The sequence below is a fragment of the Calliphora vicina genome, chromosome 3 (assembly GCF_958450345.1).
Source record: "Calliphora vicina chromosome 3, idCalVici1.1, whole genome shotgun sequence".
Classification (NCBI taxonomy): domain Eukaryota; kingdom Metazoa; phylum Arthropoda; class Insecta; order Diptera; family Calliphoridae; genus Calliphora; species Calliphora vicina.
In genome coordinates, this window is record NC_088782.1 from 18,944,945 (window position 1) to 18,968,136 (window position 23,192).

The 23,192-nt window shown below is 30.5% G+C and overlaps 5 protein-coding genes across 10 annotated transcripts; 3 read left to right on the plus strand and 2 right to left on the minus strand.

The window, feature by feature from the left end:
* Window positions 1–1,781: 1,781 nt before the first annotated feature.
* On the minus strand, window positions 1,782–7,900 carry MED24 (mediator complex subunit 24). The gene is made up of 12 exons (XM_065503618.1): window positions 7,694–7,900; window positions 5,896–5,982; window positions 5,602–5,759; window positions 4,887–5,533; window positions 4,456–4,821; window positions 4,182–4,378; window positions 3,937–4,106; window positions 3,650–3,839; window positions 2,871–3,233; window positions 2,686–2,798; window positions 2,096–2,608; window positions 1,782–2,028 (listed from the first exon to the last, which is right to left on the minus strand). The coding sequence occupies exons 1-12, from the start codon at window positions 7,778–7,780 to the stop codon at window positions 1,929–1,931; spliced, it is 2,991 nt and encodes a 996-aa protein (XP_065359690.1). The 5' UTR covers window positions 7,781–7,900; the 3' UTR covers window positions 1,782–1,928.
* LOC135953657 (chaperone protein DnaJ) lies at window positions 6,044–7,739 on the plus strand. The gene is made up of 2 exons (XM_065503619.1): window positions 6,044–6,702; window positions 6,802–7,739. Exons 1-2 carry the CDS (start codon window positions 6,144–6,146, stop codon window positions 7,524–7,526), a joined length of 1,284 nt encoding a protein of 427 aa, XP_065359691.1. The 5' UTR covers window positions 6,044–6,143; the 3' UTR covers window positions 7,527–7,739.
* Window positions 7,901–10,064: 2,164 nt separating the features above from the next.
* On the plus strand, window positions 10,065–14,730 carry Atg18a (Autophagy-related 18a). Of its 2 annotated transcripts, none has more exons than XM_065504914.1 (7): window positions 10,065–10,251; window positions 11,034–11,176; window positions 11,257–11,428; window positions 11,491–12,077; window positions 12,602–12,760; window positions 12,896–13,023; window positions 14,101–14,730. In XM_065504914.1, exons 2-7 carry the CDS (start codon window positions 11,106–11,108, stop codon window positions 14,283–14,285), a joined length of 1,302 nt encoding a protein of 433 aa, XP_065360986.1. In that variant the 5' UTR covers window positions 10,065–10,251; window positions 11,034–11,105; the 3' UTR covers window positions 14,286–14,730. The 2 variants fall into 2 exon arrangements, with proteins under 2 accessions (XP_065360986.1, XP_065360987.1); XM_065504915.1 differs by having other exon boundaries at window positions 10,069–10,251; window positions 12,617–12,760.
* A 2,829-nt stretch (window positions 14,731–17,559) lies between these two features.
* sds22 lies at window positions 17,560–18,885 on the minus strand. The gene has a single exon (XM_065504571.1). It carries the CDS (start codon window positions 18,820–18,822, stop codon window positions 17,776–17,778), a length of 1,047 nt encoding a protein of 348 aa, XP_065360643.1. The 5' UTR covers window positions 18,823–18,885; the 3' UTR covers window positions 17,560–17,775.
* Window positions 18,886–19,962: 1,077 nt separating this feature from the next.
* On the plus strand, window positions 19,963–23,192 carry mbf1 (multiprotein bridging factor 1). 5 transcript variants are annotated; one of them, XR_010576242.1, is made up of 6 exons: window positions 19,963–20,082; window positions 20,191–20,384; window positions 22,344–22,504; window positions 22,585–22,801; window positions 22,866–22,940; window positions 23,156–23,192. XR_010576242.1 is itself a non-coding variant. In XM_065504115.1 (4 exons), exons 2-4 carry the CDS (start codon window positions 20,261–20,263, stop codon window positions 22,732–22,734), a joined length of 435 nt encoding a protein of 144 aa, XP_065360187.1. In that variant the 5' UTR covers window positions 19,963–20,082; window positions 20,191–20,260; the 3' UTR covers window positions 22,735–23,192. The 5 variants fall into 5 exon arrangements, 2 of the variants coding, with proteins under 2 accessions (XP_065360187.1, XP_065360188.1); XR_010576240.1 differs by having other exon boundaries at window positions 22,585–22,940; XR_010576241.1 differs by having other exon boundaries at window positions 22,866–23,192.

The window sequence follows — 23,192 nt, forward strand, 5'->3', positions numbered from 1 at the left end:
AAATATCCGCCCCTAGTTATAAATTTTTGTTAATATGCTACTTAATCAAAAATCCCTAAAATATTCTTGTCTATTATTAGGTATTTGTCATCTGGGCTTTAACAGGCCATTGTACACTGTTACATTTGGCTAATCTAGAGGGACAAAAATAAAATTTTATTAATTTTAAAAGGAGGCGGATCTAAGTACTTGTCACGTCTATTTTTTATAAACATGATGTGCATTGCTTCAAAAATTAATAGGCCTGTCATACATTTCCTTCGGAATGGTTTCAATTCCGTAATTATTATTCCGATCGAAAGAGTTAATAATTCTGTATTTCCGAATTTAATTGGCAATGTTTGAATCACAGATAAATACACATAGATCGGAAACTCTCCTGTCAAAGACCTAACTCAGTTGTCAAAAACCTTGTGATGAGAATGTAAGAAAGTAAGAGAGCTATATTCGGCTGTGCCGAATATTATATACCCTTCACCAAATTATACTTTAAAATAAAAATTTTGGAATATTTTTATGTAAAGAAAATAATTTTTTTTTTTCAAAATTTTTTTATAATTTTTTTTTTAAATTTCAGTGAATAAAAATTTATGTAAAAAATTTTTTTGATGAAAAAAAATTCGGGTACAAAAATATTTTTCCCGATTTTGACCCATTGTAGGTCCAGCTTACTATAACCTTATGAGCATCGTTGCAAAGGACTTTGAAATATCTATCATTAGATATACATATTGTCTATATTAATGACTTAGTAATCCAGATACATATAGATAAAAAATAGGCCAAAAATCGAGGTTGTCCAGATTTTTTACTTATATTTCAGCCATTTGTGGGCCGATTTTCCTGATTTAAATAGTAACCGAGCCGGGAGAATTCTCGATATATTGATGTATCAATCATGTTATTTAGGGGCTACGGAGAATTCTCGATATATTGATGTATCAATCATGTTATTTAGGGGCTACGGAAAGTTGATTTCAACATACAGACGCACATGGCTATATCGACTCCGCTATCTATAACGATCTAGAATATATATACTTTGTGGGGTCGCAAAAAAAAATGAAAAATGTAGAAATTACAAACGGAATGACAAACTTATATAGGGTGAAGGGTATAAAAACTATGTGAAAACAAAAACAACACTCGTACATGTAATTATTTTGTGTAATTGTTTTTTGATTGAGGTTTTTTCTAGTTTCCGATCTATGTGTAATTATCTATGGTTTTAGTATTTTAAAACAAAAGCCTAGTTTTTGGTGACAAAAGCTGAAACAAAATTTTTGAATTGAATAAATTTTTTTGGTGAAAAAAATCCGACTAAAAAATATTTTTCTCGATTTTGACCCATTGTTGGTCCGAATTTCAATATTAGTATAAGTCGTCCAAATTTCTATGGCGTTATATTTGTCGTTGTAAAGGTTTTTCAAATGTTTATCATCAGTATAGATCAAAAATCGAGGTAGTGGTTTTTCTTAATGTAAATAACAACCAAACTGGAACTATATCAATCATGTTAGTAATTTGGGGGCTTCGGAAAGTTTCAACAGACCGACGGACATGGCTATATCCACTCCGCTTTCTATAACCATTCAGAATATATGTGATTGCAAATGGAAAATGTAGAAATTACAAAGGGAATGACTGAATTATATATACCCTTGCCACTCATGGTGAAGGGTATACAAATTAAACTAAACTTTTTTAAATAATTATTAATTAATTACTTATCCTAACTATAAAATATCTATGTGGCGTTATAAATAAAATGTCCAAATATGTACATATTATGTATTTAAAAAAATCACTTTTATTTTCAATTATGTAATTATATGTTGATAATACACATTTTAGCAGTAAAATATTAAAGCAATATAATATAGTATGTATATATTTGAGTGAATGCATTTTAAAAAGCTTATTTTAATTTATAATTGTATGCTTTGTTGTTTCAATTTAATATTACGCCATAGACATAAATCCGATACAGCTGTTTGACGTCCTGTATTAACACGCAAATCATAAAGTCTAAAATAAAAAGAAAACATACATTTTAACATCAGATTGAAACCAAAATAAAAACAGTCATAGTTACCTTGCAATTAAGCCAACATTAATGTCATCGGTCAACAAGACTTTAATTAAATTGTTAATTAAATTGGGGGGCAATAATTTTAAAACTGGCCGTACACGCTCTTTGCCACACTCCACCAGCAGCGTTATGAATTGATAAACAAAATAGATTTTTGGAGATAATTCATCTGTAGTAACAAATTGTTGGAATACTTTGAAAATATATTGCATAGCCGATTGTAATGATTCCTTAAGCTGAGCCGGTGTTTCGCGTAGACTGTTGGAGTGCATAGACACAGAAGAGCTTAAGAGTAGACTATTTTCGGATAGGAAATCATTTGAGCAGGAGTTATCCGAGCCATCGGCGGTTATTTTACGCATTTTAGAAGCATTTAAATCGTGTTCATCGCCATCATTCGAACGTGTACGTTTCTTGTGGCTGGAGGAATTTTGTGAACGAGCCTCTAAAGCAGATATAATACAGTAGACACATAAACGTGCCAAAACATACGATTGAGGTTCATTAATATCATCACTGTAATAAACAAAGAAGCATAAATATAAGATGTTAGCCAAACTATTTATATAACAAAAAAGTAAAAAAAAACTTACCCTTGACGATTGTGTATAATAGAGGGTACTACATTTGTTAGTAAAGCCTCTGTGGTCCTTTCAATATCCAAATGTAAAATGGCAAATATGATATCCATGGTTTTCATCATATCCTTTAGAGTAAAAACAATGATATATATATTATTAACAATTGCCCAAGTTTTAATTTGTTTTTTTGTACCAACCTTTTTATATTTACATTTAAGCATTTCCTCTACCAGGCGTGTCGCCAACCATGCAGCTCCGCCTGCATGCAATAACGATTCGATTACTTGTGCCGCTCTAACGGGCACCCAACCATGTTCCACCACTGTATTCCATACATCTTTAAATTGATCTATCAGTGGATTACGTGATACTAGATTTTGTGTTAGTGTTACACTGCGTGATTTAAGGTTGCCCGTTGGATGGACATCATATTGCATTTTACGTATGATTTGCAGCGATAAACCTAAACGTTCCTTGAAGTTTTCTTGAGAAGACAATTCCTCGTTGCCGGGTGTCGATAGAAATTGTTGTATCATGTTGAGGGGCTTCAAAAATTCATCCTGATGGAAAAATAACAAATTTATTTAAGAATGTGGTGGTTACAGTTTATTTTAGAGCTAAACTAAACTACATATTTTATTTGTAAATTTAACTAAAAAGGTCAAATACAACAACTTAATAAAAGAAATGTTTTTATGACTAACAAACATGGATTTCCACGAAAATCGCATCCTTGTTAATAAGCAATGCTAACCATCGTGCCATTATTTTCCCATTAGGGAAATTTTGTAAAATTGCAGCTGTTAGTTACTACCTAGTTACTAGCTAAAAACAGCAAGTACTTAAAGATAATCACTCCTAACATGTATGTATCTTGTTGTTGCATGGATTAGAATTTTCCCGCCTAACTTAGGTTTTTCCTCTCATTAACGCTTCTACATATGTATACATATATTATTTATTTTATGATTCTTACCTTTTTAGCTGAATGCATATAGGCACACAAAAATGATGCGGCACACACGGAAAATGAAAACATGCGTTTTTTTATGTTATCCAAAATATTTTTGACATCTGCCGATGATAAAGTTTCCTTTTCCCACGCCAATAACACATGATAAATTACACCAGGTAAATTAAGACAGATATCCTGCCATGTTATATTGCTGGAAAAATACAAATAAAATAAAATTTTGTTAACAAACTGTAATGTTTGAATTCTCATCAAAATTAAAATATTATATATGTTTTGGAAAAACTTACGAATTTTTTAATTGGGCTTCTGGTTTGCTAAAACTCAGCAAAAGCTCATCAACAATATTCTCATCACACAAAGCAATCATATTGTGATAATTTTTGGGTTTATTGCGCTCCACCATACAAATGCGTACCCATTTCTCAAAGAAACTATCACCATTTTCCGATAATAAGGCCTAAATATTTAAATACAAAAGCATTAATGCATAAGAAAATATATTTGAATTAATTTAATTTATTAATAAACTTACATCGGAACCATAGGTTTGTACAATAGAGGTTAACATCAAGAAGGAGACATCAAATAAAGTAGAGCGTATTATGGAAGTTTTACCCACTTCTCCAGGTATTTGTTTGGAGTTTTCATTGCATTGTATTAAACGGGAGACAAATGTTTTCAAACGTCCTTCTACGGTGGCTACAGATAGTATTAAATCGAAACTGTTGCCTAATAGAGAAATTAAATTTAATTTAATACATATTATGAATGAGAAAAGAAAAGATTTTATTTTTCTTGTATCTTACCCACTAAGACTTGACATAAAACACCCAATAAAGCTTCCTGTACTTTATTGTAATCTGCACTTAATGTCTTCAATATACCCGACAAAGGTACCTCAGCTCTTATAATGAAATTTATAATGGAAAGCTGCATATTATTGCCGGTCTCGCGCTTTTGCAGCATTGAAACTCCTTCTCTTTGAGCGGCAAAATGTTTGACATGGGCATCGTTAACCAAATGCTGTTTGGTCCAATCGTTTAATAAAAAGTCAATAATATTGCAAGAACATTTGGAATCCATAAAATCTAATAAGAGATTGTCTTCCAACAGCATTTCTAAAGCTTCCACCACTTCGGGTATATAATCTGGTGGATTTTGGTCACCGGGAGCTAAATAAAAATTACATAAATATGTTACAAGTTTTATTTTTTATTCAAAAATATTTTTAAATTACCTTTATTTAGACCATGCAATTGTTTAATAATTTGTGGTACTTTGAAAAATGTAAAAGCTCCCCAGGTGGTATCATGACTGGTCTCCACCACATTGCTAAGCGATACAAATCCCGCTCTTATGATTTCATAGAACAGGCGAGTATTCGAGAATTTCTTAAGTCTTTGCAACATTTGCATTTCGGCCACATAATAGGAGGTGTCATTGCAAGGATTCAATAATACCTCCACAGCCAACAGGGGCTGTACACAGTAGGTAATGGGTTCGGGTAATTGTTTAACATCTAGTGTTTTCATTTCCAAATGATGCACATCTATGTAGGCCAATTGTTGTAAATATTTCTCAATGCCAGGATGGGAAGGAGTAAAATTGGAATTTGTTAGAGAGGTCTTAATAGTGGCATAGTTTTCACGAATTTTACTGTAATACTCGAGGTCTTCTTGACGACCCACATATAGTATGGCCAAAAGAAATTGATTTTTCACCAGTTTCTCAATCACCATACAACATTGATCTAGCATATACGATTGGTCGCCTGAGATCTCTCGGTTCATTTCGTAATTGGTGGCCACCATAGCAAATATTTGCATTAACCAATTGACCAGTGAAACAATTGCACCAGGCAATATGGATTCCTCGGTTTTTGTGCTGTTAATGTAATAATATGTTAATGATTATTTTTCTAATAAAATTCTTAATAATTTCTTTATATTTACCGGCATGTAACACCATCTAAAATGGAATTTAAAAAATCCAAAAGTGATGTTATACAATAGATCCTTGGAAAATATTCATACTTTGATATACGCCTCAACACCGCAGAATATGATACTAAGTGAGCACAAAGCGAATGTTTAAGATAATTGAGAACCAACTGAAAACCCAAAAAAAAATATTTTAGATTATTTTCATCCTAATTTGTTCCGGCTCTTTTTATTTATTTCAAGCTCAATAAATTAGAATTAAAAAGACTTTAAATTATATTTTAATTAATGTTTTAGAGTACTTACCGGATTCGCTGTGGAACCAATTAAGGCCTGTTGTAATATACAATCTGATAAGTTATATACATCTCCACTGACACCTCTTGGTAAAACCTAAAATTCATAGAAAAACTAATCAATATTTTGACACTTAAATGAAAAATATTTCTTGTTTTTTTTTTCAAATATTATAAAATCATTTATAATAGCTTCTGTCTATATTTTTTTAAGTTTTCAATATCAAGATCTGTACAACCATCCGCATAGATATTGTCATGAAATTAATGTTCAACCCCTTTTCGCGTACTTTTTTATTGCAAAATTTTCTTATATTTAATAAAATACAATGTGCCACAGTTGCTTATCAATTCAAGGTTAACAAACCCATCTATTATCCAAATCGTCAAATGGAAATGCAACGCATGGAAGAACAACAAAAGTCTCAATTGGTTGCCGAGCCCGAGGAGAACAAACAATTGCCTAAAGATTACTATTACAAGGTTTTGGGTGTTCCTAAGACGGCCTCGTTGCAACAAATCAAGGCAGCGTATTATGCTTTAGCAAAACGTTATCATCCGGACTTGTTGAATTTGGAAAATGCTCCACAACAAGTATCGAAACGTTTTCAAGAAATATCGAATGCCTACAATGTATTAACAGACGAATCGACTCGTCTAGAATATGACGAATTGGGTGAGATCAAAGATGAGGAGTCGTTTTTTAATAAAGTTTCCAAGTCTGGCAATAAACTATTGAATACTACAACGAACAAATTAAAAGAATTTATGGGATTCACAGATACGAATACACTAATGAATGCATCAAAAAATGAAGGTAATTCCAACATGATTTTAACAGTTTTATTAAATCTTTTCAATAATTAAAGAATGAAATTGTGATTGCAATAAAAATATTTTTTTTTATTTTTTCAAGCTACTCCTCAAATAAACAACAACATTGAGCAAAAACTCGATATAACATTTATCGAGTCGGTGCATGGTGTAAAAAGGAATATAGAATTTGCGTATTTGAAAAAATGTCCCTCCTGCAATGGCAAGTCACAACGCCTGGTCGGCCGTACAAATTCAGAACTATGTCGCAAATGTAATGGAAGTGGACAATTGTCCAAGAAGACGGCCACATACACATCTCTGACTGTTTGCGATCAGTGTCAAGGAAAGCGTTATATTAATCGCAACCAGTGCGAATTGTGCGATAGTCGTGGCTTAGTCCAAGAGTCGACCAGAGTAACGGTTCACGTACCAGCCGGTGTTAAGACAGGAGATGTTATTTCAGGCGAGAATCCCAATACCAAGCAACGTATTAACTATCGTTTACAAGTCAAAGAGTCCGATTATTATAAACGTGTGGGTAATAATGTAGTAACGGAAAGGTACTTGAATCTTACAGAAGCTATTTTGGGTGCCTGCATTAAGGTGCGTGGCATATATGATACATTTGATGTTAAAATTGAACCCGGCACCGAGTCACACACAAAGATAACCGTTAAAGGCCGTGGTATTAAGGGCAGAGATAATGTGGGTGATCACATAGTTACCATAAAAGTACGTATACCGCGTCAATTGACCATGAAACAAAGGCAATTGATATTGGCTCTGGCCAAAACCGAAGATCAAACATTTGAACGGGGATTTTAATTTTTCTCCAACAGTCGACTTTCACCATTCGAAATTATTGTAACACGTAAACAACACTCAATTTGTTTTTAACCAAAAATATATGTGTTTTTATAAATATTAAGATTAATTTCAATACATTTTGTATACATACAAAATAAATTCAAGTTTTAATAAAATAAACTTACGTTTTTGATATTTATGCCCCACTGTGAGTCGGACCATCTTTCACGCCAGGCTACGTGTATCAATTTCAGGATTTTGTTTTCTTTCATTATAATAATATGAATTTTATTTGATTATTTTATAATTGGTAATATATATTTTAAGCACTTATTAATTTTTAAAACATTTTGTCTCGAAGGAAAATTGTAAAATGCAAGACCTACAAAAATAGAAAACTATAAACAAAATTTTGACAATCGCTGCAGGTAACTAGAATTTATGACGTTATGTTTTGCTCCCCTGTTCGTACAGAGTTGTATTTTATAGGAGTATTTTGACTATTTCCATGACTGGAAAGGCAGCACAAAAAAATACTGTTTGTCAGTCAGACCTTTCAAACATCCCATCTAATTTGCATGGCGTGTTTGTCAAGCACGGATAAGCAGTGCAAAGTAAATTTGTCAGTCAGGTAAGGATTACATGTGTTCGTGTGAGGTGACTGCTTGATGAGGATTTCTGTCGCAGAATTAGTTTTTTGTGGAAATCAAACAGCAGAATTACATTTATTTTTTTTGGTTTCGCCATTTTTTTTTAATGTTTCAAACAAGCAGTGGCGAATTAAAATAATTCACAATTTTTTTATATGGAGTTTGACATAATTGCGTACCGGTCAAAAAAAATATTCGCCGCAACGCATTTATGTCAATCTCCATATCAAGGTGCATTTAATAAGGTGCCATCGGCAGCACAGCTGATTATAGAAATAGTACGCACAAATGTCAAACTACATATATAAAAAATATTCGCCCGTATGTCAAACTCTATATATAAAAAATAAGTGAATTCGCCTGTATTTATTTCAATTCGCCACTGCTGTCACCTTGTTAAATACGCCTTGCTCCATATATAAAAAATAAGTGAATACGCCTGTATTTATTTCAATTCGCCACTGCTGTCACCTTCCCTACAAGAAATGACTGATGGAAACTAACACACTAGCAATTTATATACCAACGCATGCATAACAAGGCACAAGTTGGAAAGAGAAAACAATAGTTAGACGTACACGTACACGAATGTTTACATCAGTTTTGTCATATTGCCCTTAATAAAATGATGGGAACTACTGATGTATAAACCCATCCCATGACTGCCACTGTTCTTGTAGGGTTGTTAAATACGCCTTGCATCTTGTATAAATTCTACTACCTGTAAATGAATTCGCATGGACCTGTAATGAATTTGCCTTGCACTCAACAAAGTGACAACAACATTATGTACAAAAACAACAGGCGCTTTGTTTTTGTAAATATGGATGAACGTCAAATTTTTTATGCTAAGCTATAGTGCCTGTTGTTTTGTAGTTCTGTCGTCACCTTTTATAAATCGTCTAGGTTTGGTTTTGAGATTTTGATATGCCTAGTGTGTGAGCCAAACCGTCATCATAATAAAGTAGACACTTCAGTTGATACATTCAAAATTTAAATACGCGTAAAATTATTTTCCATTATTTTTCGGCATTTTTAACAGTTTCTTTCCAATTTTCGTGTTAAACATTGAAATTGTCACTAATATACTCACATCCGTCATATATCGCCGGTAATAGGTATGTCATTTTGTGCAGTTTAAAATTGTTATTGTGTGAAAAATATAAATTAACACTTCCCCAAAACGTGTTGTGAACGATATATTAAAGAGATCCCCAGATTAACAAAATCCCCACAAAAAACTAAAATTTTAAGAATTTCGGAAAACCCTACCGTTAAGAAAAAATGTCAACACCACAATAACGAGAGTTGTTATTATTGGTTTATTTAATTTTGCTTTAAACAGTTTTTTCGAAACGTTTTTAAACAATAATAATAATAGTACAGTAATAGTATAGTAAATGTAATTATTTAAAAAGTTAAAATAAAAGTGTTAAAGAAATACTGTGTAAACATACAAAGTTATGAAATTAAAAGGAAAACGAAGACAAAACACACAGTTTATAAATAAGCAAACAACAACAACGAACAAAAGACAACATATTTTTTTTCATTCATTTTGTCTTCGAACTTATTTTGATTCTTCTTCACTTTAGTATAGAGTTGCCAAATTTCGTTTTGCAAAACCTATATTTTGAAGGTATTTATTGCAGAAAACCAAATTCTAAACAATGAATTATTTCAAATCCTTTAAAGATAAACAAGTTGGTTTTAAATAACTTTTTATTTAAATTGAAAATAATTATAATTGTTTTATTTAGAAAATTAAATATTTGTTTTTCATTTCTTTAAAAAAGTTGACAACTCTATTTTTTCTATTCTCTTTTGTTTGTACACAGTTCTGATTTTTTTACGTCTTGTTGCTTTTGTTTGTAGTTTTTTTCTTACTTTGGATTTTGTTGTTGCGATTGCTAGTTAAAAAAAATACGCGAAAAACATAAAAATAAATATTAACTGCGCCTTTATAAAAAAAGTCAAACTTAAGGAATTATTCATTAATATTTAATCTTAAAAGTGTAAAAACCAAATAAATAGAGTTTAGTATAACTAAGGATAATTGTGAAATTTTCACTTGTTTTGTTTTCATTGGTGGGGTAAGCAACTGGACAATGGACAACGTCTCTTTATATACATATATTATTATTGCACACAATATTTGAGGAATTTATCAGTTGCTATTAGTCTATTTTTTATTTTGTTTATTTCAGTCTTATAATTTAACAATTAGTATTATTTCTCTTTGAAAATATAATTGTTTAATGCTTTCGAAGATTTGTTTTGCATATATATTTAGAATTTGAATTATAAAGGTGTATTTTAATTAAAGAAATTACCTTAAAGTGGGTGTTGTCTCACAAAAAATGAAGAAAACTAATTTGTTCACTTGTTTAATTGCATCCTTGTAGGTAGTATACAAGTTATTGTATTTTCCGAATACTTTAAATGTAGATAAAACTTCTTTTTTAATTTTAATAATAGAAATAGAAAACATGACTATTAATATAAAATTAGAAATGTGTATTACCTATTATGTTTACATTATTAGTTTAAATTTACAAAATTCTATTATAGTTACCTACCACATTATTAATTTGTTTATACTTTTGCAATACAAGCCTTAAAATAAAAGTTTTAGGTGGCCAACTTTTTAACAATTATAAATGAAAATAGGTTTAGTTTAATTTAATATCTGTGTAATTGTTTGCCAATACCGCATATGAGTTTCCAATTCCTGTTATTTTCAGAGTTCAGAGAGAGAAGTTGTCTTAAACGAAAACTTAACTTGTATTTTTAAGCATATTTTAATGGACAAATTTGGTTTCAAATCAATTGAATAATATTTAAATATCTCTTATACCTATTTCTATTTTTCAAGATAAACAACATTACAGAAAACATAAAAAATAGGACAACAAATTGTTAGAGTATCTTTGTTGAAGTCGTCCAAATGATGAGCCTTTTGTTTCGACCAGACATGGATGCTGGTGAAGTTTTTGTTAACTTCAATCAAAATGTTACGTAAGTAGTATTTATTTTCTTTTTTATATAAATAAAAAAATACTTTTAATTATAACAAATACGATTTTAATCAAATACAGTTCGCTGGCCGTTGGAACAAAAGCTGGTTACAGTTTATATAGTTTAGGCTCGGTAGACAACACCCTAGATAAAATCTATACATGCCCCGCAGAGGAAATATTTTTAATTGAACGTCTATTTGAAAGTTCATTGGTGGCAATTGTGGCCCAAAGAGCTCCCAGAAAACTAAAGGTAAAACCAGTTAAGTTATTGCAAGCAAGTGTATGATATTAATATTTTGTATTCGTTTTTAGGTCTGTCATTTTAAGAAACAAAGTGAAATATGTAATTACTCGTATTCAAATTCCATACTGGCCGTTAAACTAAATCGTGAACGTTTAATTGTTTGTTTGGAGGAGAGTCTTTACATTCATAACATACAAGATATGAAGGTTGTACATACCATACGTGATACTCCTTGTAATTCTGCCGGTCTATGTGCATTAAGTTCATCCTCAGAGCACTGTTATTTAGCCTATCCGGGCAGTGTTACTGCGGGGGAAGTGCAAATTTTCGATGCCATAAATTTACATGCAAAAACTATGATACCAGCTCATGACAGCCCTTTGGCCGCATTGGCATTTAGTCCATCAGGCACTGAAATTGGCACTGCTAGTGAACGTGGAACTGTTATACGGGTATTTTCCTCGTTGGATGGCACTAAACTGTTTGAATTGAGACGTGGTTTAAAACGTTGTGTCTCCATTGCATCTTTGTCGTTTAGCACTTGTGCTGAATTTTTGGTATCTAGCTCAAACACTGAAACTGTGCACATATTCCGTTTGGATCGTACTGCATCGGAAACCAATGATACCAAACAAAGTTCGGACGATTGGATGGGGTAAGTTGTAAACTTGTGTTATTAGTTTTTGTACAGCATTTAGAACATATTGTATATGGGGGAATTTGTGTGTTTTTTTTTCATTTTTTGTTTTCAACAAGTCGTTTTTTAAATTCTTTATTTTCTTTTGGTTATTGTTAATTATTTATGTTCTTTTACTTTTGTACATTTTAAACATTCATTTTAAATATTATCATGCTTTATTTTAATTTGTTTTTATTTTATAATTTTCTTTTCTACTTTTTTCATACATGTACCACACCTCTCTATGTTCACATTACTACTTCAACATTCACCAATCACTTTACTGTATTTATGTATTTGTTTTGTTGTTTTGTATATGTTGTACTTTACCTCTCAACCATATTTTAAACGAATAATCCTAAAAATCTCCAAAAAAAATCTCACGTATCAACCAAACACCCGTACACAAATTGTTTTTGTTATAATTTAATCCTGTGCTCACACTGTATCCTCATCCATTATCCATACATTTTATCTTCACATCTCACATTTCAAAAAAGTTACTCGTTTTTTAGATTTCTTAGCAAAACGGTATCCAGCTATTTGCCGACCCAGGTTACAGATGTTTTCAGTCAAGGTCGAGCATTTGCTTCAGTGACTCTGCCGGAAGCTGGTGTAAGGCGTATATGTGCCATAACGAAAATTCAAAAGCAATTGAGGTAAGTTTTTTTCTGGACATTATTTTCAATTTATATTAACGGCGCCTTAAAAAATGTTTCGAGTGATATTGTATCATGTAATTACTTCTTATGTTAAGAAAAGTTTTACCAAATATTTCCATTTATTTTTAATAGACTTCTTATTGCTTCACAAGATGGTTATTTATACGTTTACTCAATACCCTCACTAGAAGGAGCTGAATGTCAATTGATTAAAAAACATGACTTGCGTCTGGATGACAGTTATGCCATTGATGTTCGAGGTAAATTTTCCTAAATTCATATTAAACTAATTTTTACATTTTTATACCCACCACCAATAAGATCATTTTGTCATTCCGTTTGTAACATATCGAAATATTGATCGTAGAACCAAAAAGTATAGCTATGTCTGTCCGTATACTGTTAGCACGATAGGGCCTCAAAATATTCCCCACAAATTCGTTCTTGATCAGAAATGTTTCGTGTTGAAAATGGGCAAAATCGGTCAAGTATAACCAGAATTGTGGACCAAAATGAGAGACAAACCCCAAAAAGATGATATTTTTCAAAATTTTTTTTTTTGTGTTTTCTTTAAATATATTGCAGATAATACCATGAAAATTTGCAGACATTTTCTCTATGATAAAAGGACAATCTATATTGAATATGGTAAGAATCGGTGCATTAATTCGTCCAGCTCCTATAAAAATTTCCTTCCAGCAATATGGCTCTTTGGTACATAAATCCATGCAAAATTCAGCAAAAATAATATTCATGAAGAAAGAAAAATAATTACAAAACTATATTTTGTTTGTATCGGTCCATTTTTGATAAAGTCCACTTCCTTAAATCTCAAAATGTGATATAGATAATTATAATATACATATATAAAAATTCTCGTACCAAATAAGGTCCACTTCCGAAAATGTATTTAAGCATAAATATCGTATAAAAATTCGGGGTCAACCCCCAGTTACAAAAAAATATCCGTTCGTAATTTTATGAATATCAGCCCTTAATTGGACCACACAAATCTCATTAACCAACATAAATGTCTTATAAATATCGATGTTGAACCAAAATTTTACACACATCAGTGTAAAAATCATACTACTGGATTTTGTGACTCCATGATTGCCCATAGCTCCCATATATGATCCAGTTAATCGGGTAAACCAGATAAATGTTATTATACATAATACACAAATATCGGTGCCCGTATTATATTGGTGATGGGTATACAAGAGTCTACAAGAGAATATAACACTTGTATATTTTTTATTTTTTCATTATTTTGGTTTGCATTTTTTAATTTGTAAATTTTTCTTTTTTTGGTTTGAATTTTAACTATACTACAGTTAATTCTACACCATCTTTAGGTGTGGCAACCCCATCAGCTGGTGGTGCTACGGGAACAACAAATCCCTCTCCAGGCTCTACTGGTGGTACTTCTTCCTCAAAAGATGAAGCCAAGTCATCATCATCTTCAAACAGTTATGCAGCTGCTGTAAAAACAGAAGGGGGAAGTAATGCTAGTTCTTAAATAGAATATTTATAATATATTTTTTTAATTTCTTACAACCTCTGAAAACAATTTCAATTTACATCACTTTTTTTATTTTCTTCTTGACACCATTGAAAATAGTTATGAAATAAATAATAACATGTCTTTTTTAGCTTTTATTTGTTTGGTATTTGTTCCATATTTATATAGCCACATGATAATTATGTTTTCTTATTTTTTTTTTGCTTTTTATCTTATTATTTTTCAATATTAGTTTGAGATTAATTTTTTTAAAATTGTTTTAATTTTTCAATTATTTTCTCTTAATTTTTTAATAATCTTTTTAAAACAAACAAAACAAAATTGTGCAAGTGATTTTGGAAAAAAAAAATATATATATTTTTAAGACTTTTTAATTTATAAGTTTCTTATTTGCAATAAATATTACTTAAAAATAAAGTAAAATTTTATTTTGAATTATAAATATGGTTTTTATTTTTTTTTAAACACACAAAATACACCACACCAGCATATCCCATAAAATACCCACCATCATTTTGTTTTCTTTTATAAACAAAAATAATTTTTAATTCAATAAATATTTAGCCTATCAACATGATTTATTTACTTAATACTACTATTTAATAATATAACATACAACAAACACACAAAAGAACATAAAACATACAAAGTACTACACATATTAATAGTGACTTACAACTTGTAATTAATAATACAAAAAACTGTATCCAACAGTCTCACAAAAAGATATCACAGCTTAAAAAAATTAAATGTATGCGAAAAATTTTGAACAGTACGATATGAATGAGTGAGAAACGAAAATGAATGTAATTTTGACGATCTAAATTCAAATGAATTTGTTATTAATGAAAAGTGAGGAAAAAGAAGTAGAAAGACCACCACCACAACTACTAAATCTGAAGTGCTTCGAATTATGGTGAAGAACCAGTGAATTTTATATTAGAATTTCATTGGAAAGATGTTAATTTTCGACTACTTTTCGAATACTGAGTCGTAATGGTATATGCAATTGTGACCCCATAAAGTATACATATATTCCGTCTGTGTCATACAGTTGTGGACATACAAGTTACTCATCTACTGTTACCATTTCATGATTTTTTTCTTAGCACTTCAATAGCGTTTTGTATGAACAAAAAAAATCGTTGGACCCCTTTCAGATTAGGAATTAGTTACGCAAGTCTTCTGCGAAATTTTTGTGTTTGTAGATTTCAGAGGTAAGGTCGGGTTAAGGATTGCTTGTACACAGCAAGTTTGTTTGTTTTTTCATTCATATTTTTGAAAATGTAAAGCAGATTTGAGCAACTAATTTGCCTAGTGTGAAAGGGGCTTGGCAAAAGTTATCGCGGTTTAAAAAAATTATTTTTGAATTTTATATTTTATGTTAATTTAAGTGATAAATTTGCAAAGTCCTGGGTAAAAAATAAAAACATTGTAATAATTCTATATTCATATCTGTTCAGTTATTTTCGATAAAAGTTTTCGATCAAAACTTTTGCCGTACGTCCCATTTTTTTTTCGATTTTGAAACTATCAAAATAATGCTGCAACGATTTCCCTTTGTGAGACTGTCAGTCAAAAATTTAAACAGGTATGCCACAGAAATTCATTATATTTGAAGTTAATTTCATATTTTCGTACAGAATGGTAATCTCTGGGTCATTACTGTTGGACACTTAACAGCCGTCTTCAAAATTAAAACAATTTTTGTGTAAATTTCCCTAAAAAAAATTTAGTTAACCACGGTTTTCATTTTGAATAGGGCATTCAATTATAATACATATACACGTTTTTAACTAAATTTTTCTGATAACTAAGTTTTCAAATGTAAATTTATGATATATACTACATAGTACATAAATGTACATATGTATATCTACACACATATATATATTTTGTACAAAAAAAAATTAAAAAAAAACATGTAAAGATTTACAAAATCAACAAAGTAAAATGAAGTAGTTTTCCTAATTTTATTTACTCATAAAATTATATTAACTAACTCGTATAAGAAATTTCAAATATAAATTTAAAAAACTATATACAAAAATATGTTGTTTTTCTTTTTTGCAACTACTCTATTTAAAATGGTAATATATTGTTACGTTTTTACCTTTTAAAAACCGTAGTTTATTTCCTTTAAATAAACCGTATTCTTTCAATTGAAAATAAAAGCGATCAGTAGTTTAAAAATTGTAACAACTTTTTATTTATCTGAATTAACACAATAATTTAAATAGACACTCGTTTTTAGTACACACACTTTATAATTAACAAGAATACACTGGTAATGCAGTTGATGTTTCCTAACAGCGCCTTCAATATACTGATTGATCTGCAACTCGCTGTTACTATTTATATACACAGAGTCATCTTCTAGTAGTTTCATGAATTAGCTAATGGATAAAACTAGAATGTTTTATTTCTAGAGCTGTTAAAGCTTTAACAGTTAATGTTGTTGTTCTTATAAACAATGTTAATAATAGCGTGTTATCAACATTGTTGACAAGTATTATTTTCGAGTATAATTTTTTGTGACATAAGCGCATCGCGATTCATGTTCTATTGGTCATGAAATCCGGCTTGGAATGACCCATAGAACAAGAATCGCGATGCGCCTTTGTATATTTTGTCGACCCCCTACAATTTGATCCACCCTAATACGTATATACATACTAGGATTTCATTTATATTTTCTTATTTTCTACTTTAAATTATATAGTGTTTGAACAGCTTAAATTTATCTTATCTTATTTCTTGATAAAAAACAGGTTTTCAATTATTCGTTAAAAGTATGTAACATGTAATTAATATACACTTTACTTGTTCTTAAGATTTTTTATGGAGATATAAGTCAAAATATCTTTTATATTTTAATGTACAAATACATTATATAATTTCGGATCATGGAGACATTATAAACAACTTTTATTAAACATTTTACATAATTAACACATTAAGAATTAAGAGGATATATTTAATTTGATTTTGAAAATTGAATCAGGAATTAGTTCCATTGCTATAAATCATCTTCAAAATTATCTGAGACCGGGAGCCCAAATTTGTTGCATAGTGTTTTAATATTGAAAATCAAAGTCGGACCAATAATGGATATAATCGCGAATTTGCTATAAATTAAATCGAGATATATTATTTAAAAAAACCGAAAGAAAAACTCAAATTTCCAAAAATAAAACTCTTAGATCAAAACAAAACTTTTTTGTGGAGTCCACATGTCTAAACCGTTCGTCCTTTTATATCATTATTTCGAATCAAACAATACATACATTTTTTTAAATACCAATTTTATTACTTTTTTCAATTAAAAATCTAAATTTAATTTTAGACAAAATAAATGTTTACAATCTAAGTGCTTCAAGCACTATTACAAATTATGTATAGATAAATAAGGTGGTGAAATATTAAAAAAAAAAATATGAAACTAAATTTAAAAGTTTTATAAACAACTTTTTGTTTTACTTTAAACTTATCGGCACAGAGTAGCATCAATTTTTTCCAACCATGGTGCGATATCTTTCAATTTACGACGATACATGGCATCCTTAGCAAGGGGATTATATTCCAAATAAATCGTTTTTAAGGACTTGTTATTCTTAATGCCCTCAATGGTTTTCCAATTATCAATGGCATTATCATTCAACCATAATTCTTCCAACTGACCAAGTTCTTCTATATTGTCAATAGTTTTTAAGCGATTTTTAGCCAAATCCAAAGTGTCCAATTGTTTGTTATTGTTCAAATTCTCTATAATTTCTATGCCATTTTCAGATAAATATAGTTCGGTTAAATTGGTTAATTTATCCAAATTTTCAATTTTCACTATGCGATTTGCCTGCAAACTGAGTATTTCTAAATTGACCAGTTTGTCGAGGTTTTGAATTTTTGAGATTTTATTTTTGCCCAAAAACAATTGACGCAAATTGACCAAGGAATCCAGATTTTCGATAATTTTGATTTTGTTATCGCCCAACTCCAGCATAGTGAGATTAGTTAACATGCCAATATTTTCAATATGAGTAATTTTGTTGCCAACCAAATACAATTTTTCCACCTTTTTTAAATTTTCCAGATTTTCAATTTTAGTCAAACGATTAAAGCTGATATCGAGTATTTCCAAATTAACTAAAGCATCCAAATTTTCTAATTTCGTTATTTGATTGTCATACAACTCCAGCTCAACAAGTGTAGTCAATGTATGAAGATTCTCAATTTTCTTTATTAGATTCCAACGCAAAAAAAGCCGTTCCAGCTGAGTAAGCGGCTCCAAGTTTTCCAGTTTATCAATACGATGATGATTCAAATCCAACTCATAACATTCAGGATCACTATTTACTACATCCTCAATAGAAGCAAGTTGTTCACCCGGTATTACATTTGGTCGAGTAGAGGCCTTTTCACAATTAGCCACCAAATCTGATTGTTGTGGGGTTTCATTTGCATTTTCACTGCCACTTTCGTCAGACTGTGACGCTTCATTCGTTTCTGCCACTTTACTATTTTCACAATCAGCCATTATTATTTTTTTAATTGCAACAAAATAGGTAAGATCTTTTATTTGTTAAAAGAAAATTATAAAATAATTTAATTTCTCGCGAAATTCTAAATAAATGAATCAAGCTGATTAAAAGAGTGCGAATGAGAGAATGTGCAATAAAAGTAGAGTTGTCAGTATTTTGTCAGTCGTCCTCCCTTGTTAATGTTTTTGTATCCCCTAAACTCCTTTTCAACATGTTACTAGAGAATTGTGGAGTAATCCATATACATATAGGACCAATTATGTAGTGTAATAAAAGTTAATTAATATGACGACATTTTTTGAAGGTACTTATTAAAATTGTTCTTCTACTACAATGATATTTTTCCCCAAAAATTCACTAACAATGTTTTTTTTCATACCAAACAATTAGCTAGCTTCCCAATCCGAAAAAGTTATCCTCATTTACCAAATCAAAATCCACAATTTGGGGATAAATCTCCAAAACTGGCAACACATAACCAAAATTAGATAAATATTCATTGACAGTGTTGTATATTTTCGGCATTTTATAGTATTGTTGAAAAGTATCGCCGGTTCATGGTGTAAAATTGCAGTACGGCACGGTCTATACGGGACCAAAAAGCATTAAGCCTGTTGATTCATCCTGATCATAGTTGTGGCAGACTCTTGTTTTACGCGCAGAATCTTCTCGGCTTCTGCTATCGGTGGTGGGCGAAGCATACCGTACCACATTCCTACGGTATGCTTCTACCGCGGAATTGATAGTGTCTCTATGAATGTCTTTCAAAGCTGTCATATACAAGCGGCGATCAAATGTAACCTGCACATACATCTTACCCTAGTTTTCTTTTGACTCCCTTAAAAGGCTAAAAATTTACAATGATATCTTTATATATTTTGTATGAAATGTGATTACTGAAACTAAATAATATCTTCGTTTTGGCGTATTATCTGTTATTTCAGAATTTTTGGAAGCAATAGATTTATACATTAACCACGAATAAGTATATGTTCGACTAGGGTTAAGTTATAGAGAAAGCATAATAGTTTTTAAGATTCACAACGATTTTATTTCCAAAGAAATTTTAATTTTTCTATTTATATACACAGAAACCGGCAACACTTATACTATACAATATTTGAGTACTACTACTGCTCACCAGAGGGCTCTGTAAATGTTATTTTCAATTAAATACAACTCTGCAATAACACATTGTCATTGTATATTTTGGATTTTTCTGGAATACAAAACGATATATATTTGTTAAGAAAATTGTAAGACGAATTTCATTAAAACAAAAACAGTTTTAGAAAAATAGCTAATAAATTTCCATAGTATTGCATAAATTAAAAATAAGTTTATTTTTTATTTCGTTATCTCAGAAATTTAGTCATCTACTTTATTACATTACCACAATTAAGAAAATTATATATACACACTACAACTGCAGACATGTCAGATTGGGATACAGTAACCGTACTGCGCAAGAAAGCTCCAAAGGCCGGTGCTCTTAAAACTGAAGCAGCTATTAATGCCGCCAGGCGCCAAGGTGTACAAGTTGATACCCAACAAAAATGTAAGTATTATTTTATTTTGATACGTGTATAAGAAAATTGGATATATCGGTTTAGTGTTTTAGGTTATGTATGCCCGAAGTTCTCTATATAACCCTATTAAGTGTTATTGTTTTCATTTTTTTTGTTCTTTATCGATTTGTTTTGCAATGCAATTTCATCATACTTTTGCTAGTTTTTAGTAAACTGCAGGTAAAACACATGTTTTGCACTATGATAAATATTTTTGTAAGGTTTAATTAACTTGTATTTTAGTGTTCCGGTATTATTTGTTAAATAGCTTCTGGTGTAAATGGGAAAGTAGGGGGGCGGGAGTTGTACAAGTGTATGTGTTTGATGATGTATTTTGTTTGTTGTTCCATAAATATACACACAAACATAATAATATTGACCTATTTTTAGTTTAATTTAGTTCTTTATCAATTTAAACTAAATGACATTTAGAGAAAGTCATTCTAGTTAGAAATCTGTTTTATATTTTTATATATATACATTTCACGTGTCATTCTGTGTGAAGATTTAATATAGTTCCAATGGTTTATTTTTTATTATAACGTCATATTTTTGTGTTTAAGAGTAAACAAGTCAGATAGCTAAAATTAGCTCATTGAAACTTAAATATAGCCCAAAACAATTGATATTTAAAAACTTTCTATAACAAATTTAGATTTCATGAAAAACAAACTAGAGTAAACAAGCAATAATTTGATTATGAGCTGATAGATAGCCTATGCAACTGCATCTGAAAACTGTATTGCATAAATTTTATAATTAATTATATCTATGTACATATATCTAATAAATAATGACAAATAAATTTAATGAATGAAAAACGGTCTACAGCAAACAAAATACGGTTTTGGATAAAACTATAGGGTTACATAGAGGCGTAATTGTCAAAAACCTAACTTTCGCAACAACTATATACATGTTAGTCAATGTATTTTGTTGTATCTCAACATTTCAAAATGTTAACAAATTTGTTAATTAATTTGAAACTTTTTAAAGAACTACCTTGTAAACATATTTATAATTTTTTCGATAATTTTTCTATTTGCAACGGAAACAATTTGTCATCATTTAACTTAGGTGGCAATGAAAGGCAGAGAAGTGCATTTTTTTTGGAAGGAAATATCCCTAAATTTGCCGTAAATTGCAAATTTGTGCTTTTCGGATTTTGAAATATTAGCAGAAAGTTAATAATTTCATCTAAACAAACATCAGAGATTATTTAAAAATAGAGTTCTTAACTGTTCGAGCATCCACCTGTCTGTCACACCCAAGCGAAGTGAAGAAATGTCGCAATGTTTAGAGTTTTAGATGAGAGTTTGTAGATTATTTTAACTTAAAACACGAGAAAATAATAACATAAAATTCCAAAAAGAGCTAAAAAATTCTGAACCGTTTTCTGTTTTGATGCAATTGTTTCCCGCATACGTTATCACTGAGACTGTGATATTTATAGAAGAATATTTTAGGTTAGTGGTTGAGAGAAACAGAAAAGAAAAAAAACACAAATAATTTTGCCTGCAGAGGTGTGAGAATTAAACATCCCAGCAGTTCTAGGAGACTGTTCCGAACTATTGATTTTACATAGTTACTTGACTCGTTATTTTAGCATGCATATTGTGCATGTCCTTACTCTAGATTACTTAGAGACACTTAAGTATAAAGTAACCAATTCACTTCACACTACTTAGAGCACATACGTGTCAAATGATCCAAAATATATAAAGTGGAGTCAGCCAAGTGTACAGACATTAGTGACAATTACTGTCTATAAGGTATACATTGACTACTTGCTTAACTGCTAAAAAACTGAACCGATTTCAATAAAATATATATTTGTGAATAAATTCCTTTAAAATGGTATATTTTTTGCCCAAATTGAATGTATAATGTGAGCGTAAAAGGGGTCTCAATTGACTGCCTATTAATATTATAATGATTATCTATTTCAGATGGTGCTGGCACTAATAAACAACATATAACAACTAAGAACACTGCCAAATTGGATCGTGAGACTGAAGAGTTGCGTCATGAAAAAGTTCCTCTAGAAGTGGGAAAAATTATTATGCAAGGACGTCAATCTAAAGGTTTAAGTCAAAAGGATCTCGCAACTGTAAGAAAGTTTATTTGTTATACGAGTACTAATTTCATTACTATGCTAATATATAACTTTATAACACTCGTATTTTGTAGAAAATTTGTGAAAAAACACAAGTGGTTACTGATTATGAGGCTGGCCGTGGCATTCCCAACAATATGGTGTTGGGCAAAATTGAACGTGTCATTGGTTTAAAATTGCGAGGCAAAGACCGCGGCCAACCGATGGCGCCCCCTGGTAAGTGAGGAAAAACTACAACCGCTGCTTCAACAAGTGGCGGTACTAGTGGAGGAGATACATCAACAGCCGTTGGTAAGCAAACAGCAAATAATAAGTTAAAAACTGAAAAACCACTAACAACGGCTCAACCAAATAGCTCTTCTCACTTGAGCCACAACACAACAACAGCAACAGCTAGCAGCAAAAATAAGCTCAAATAAATTATCGGGAGGTACGATCATCTAACATCAATAATTATAACAACAACAACACAGCGCTAATTAAAATTAAATTGAATATTATTAATCTTATAAAACAAAAAAAAAAAACAAAAGAAAACAAGAAGGAGAGTGATTTTGCAAACCTTCATTGTTAAGAATAAAACTTTCTTTCTTGGCTTGTTTCTAATTACAACACTTCGTTTGATTTTCTCATTTTTAAAAATAGTAACACAGAAAAGCTACACAAACCAACAAACCAACCA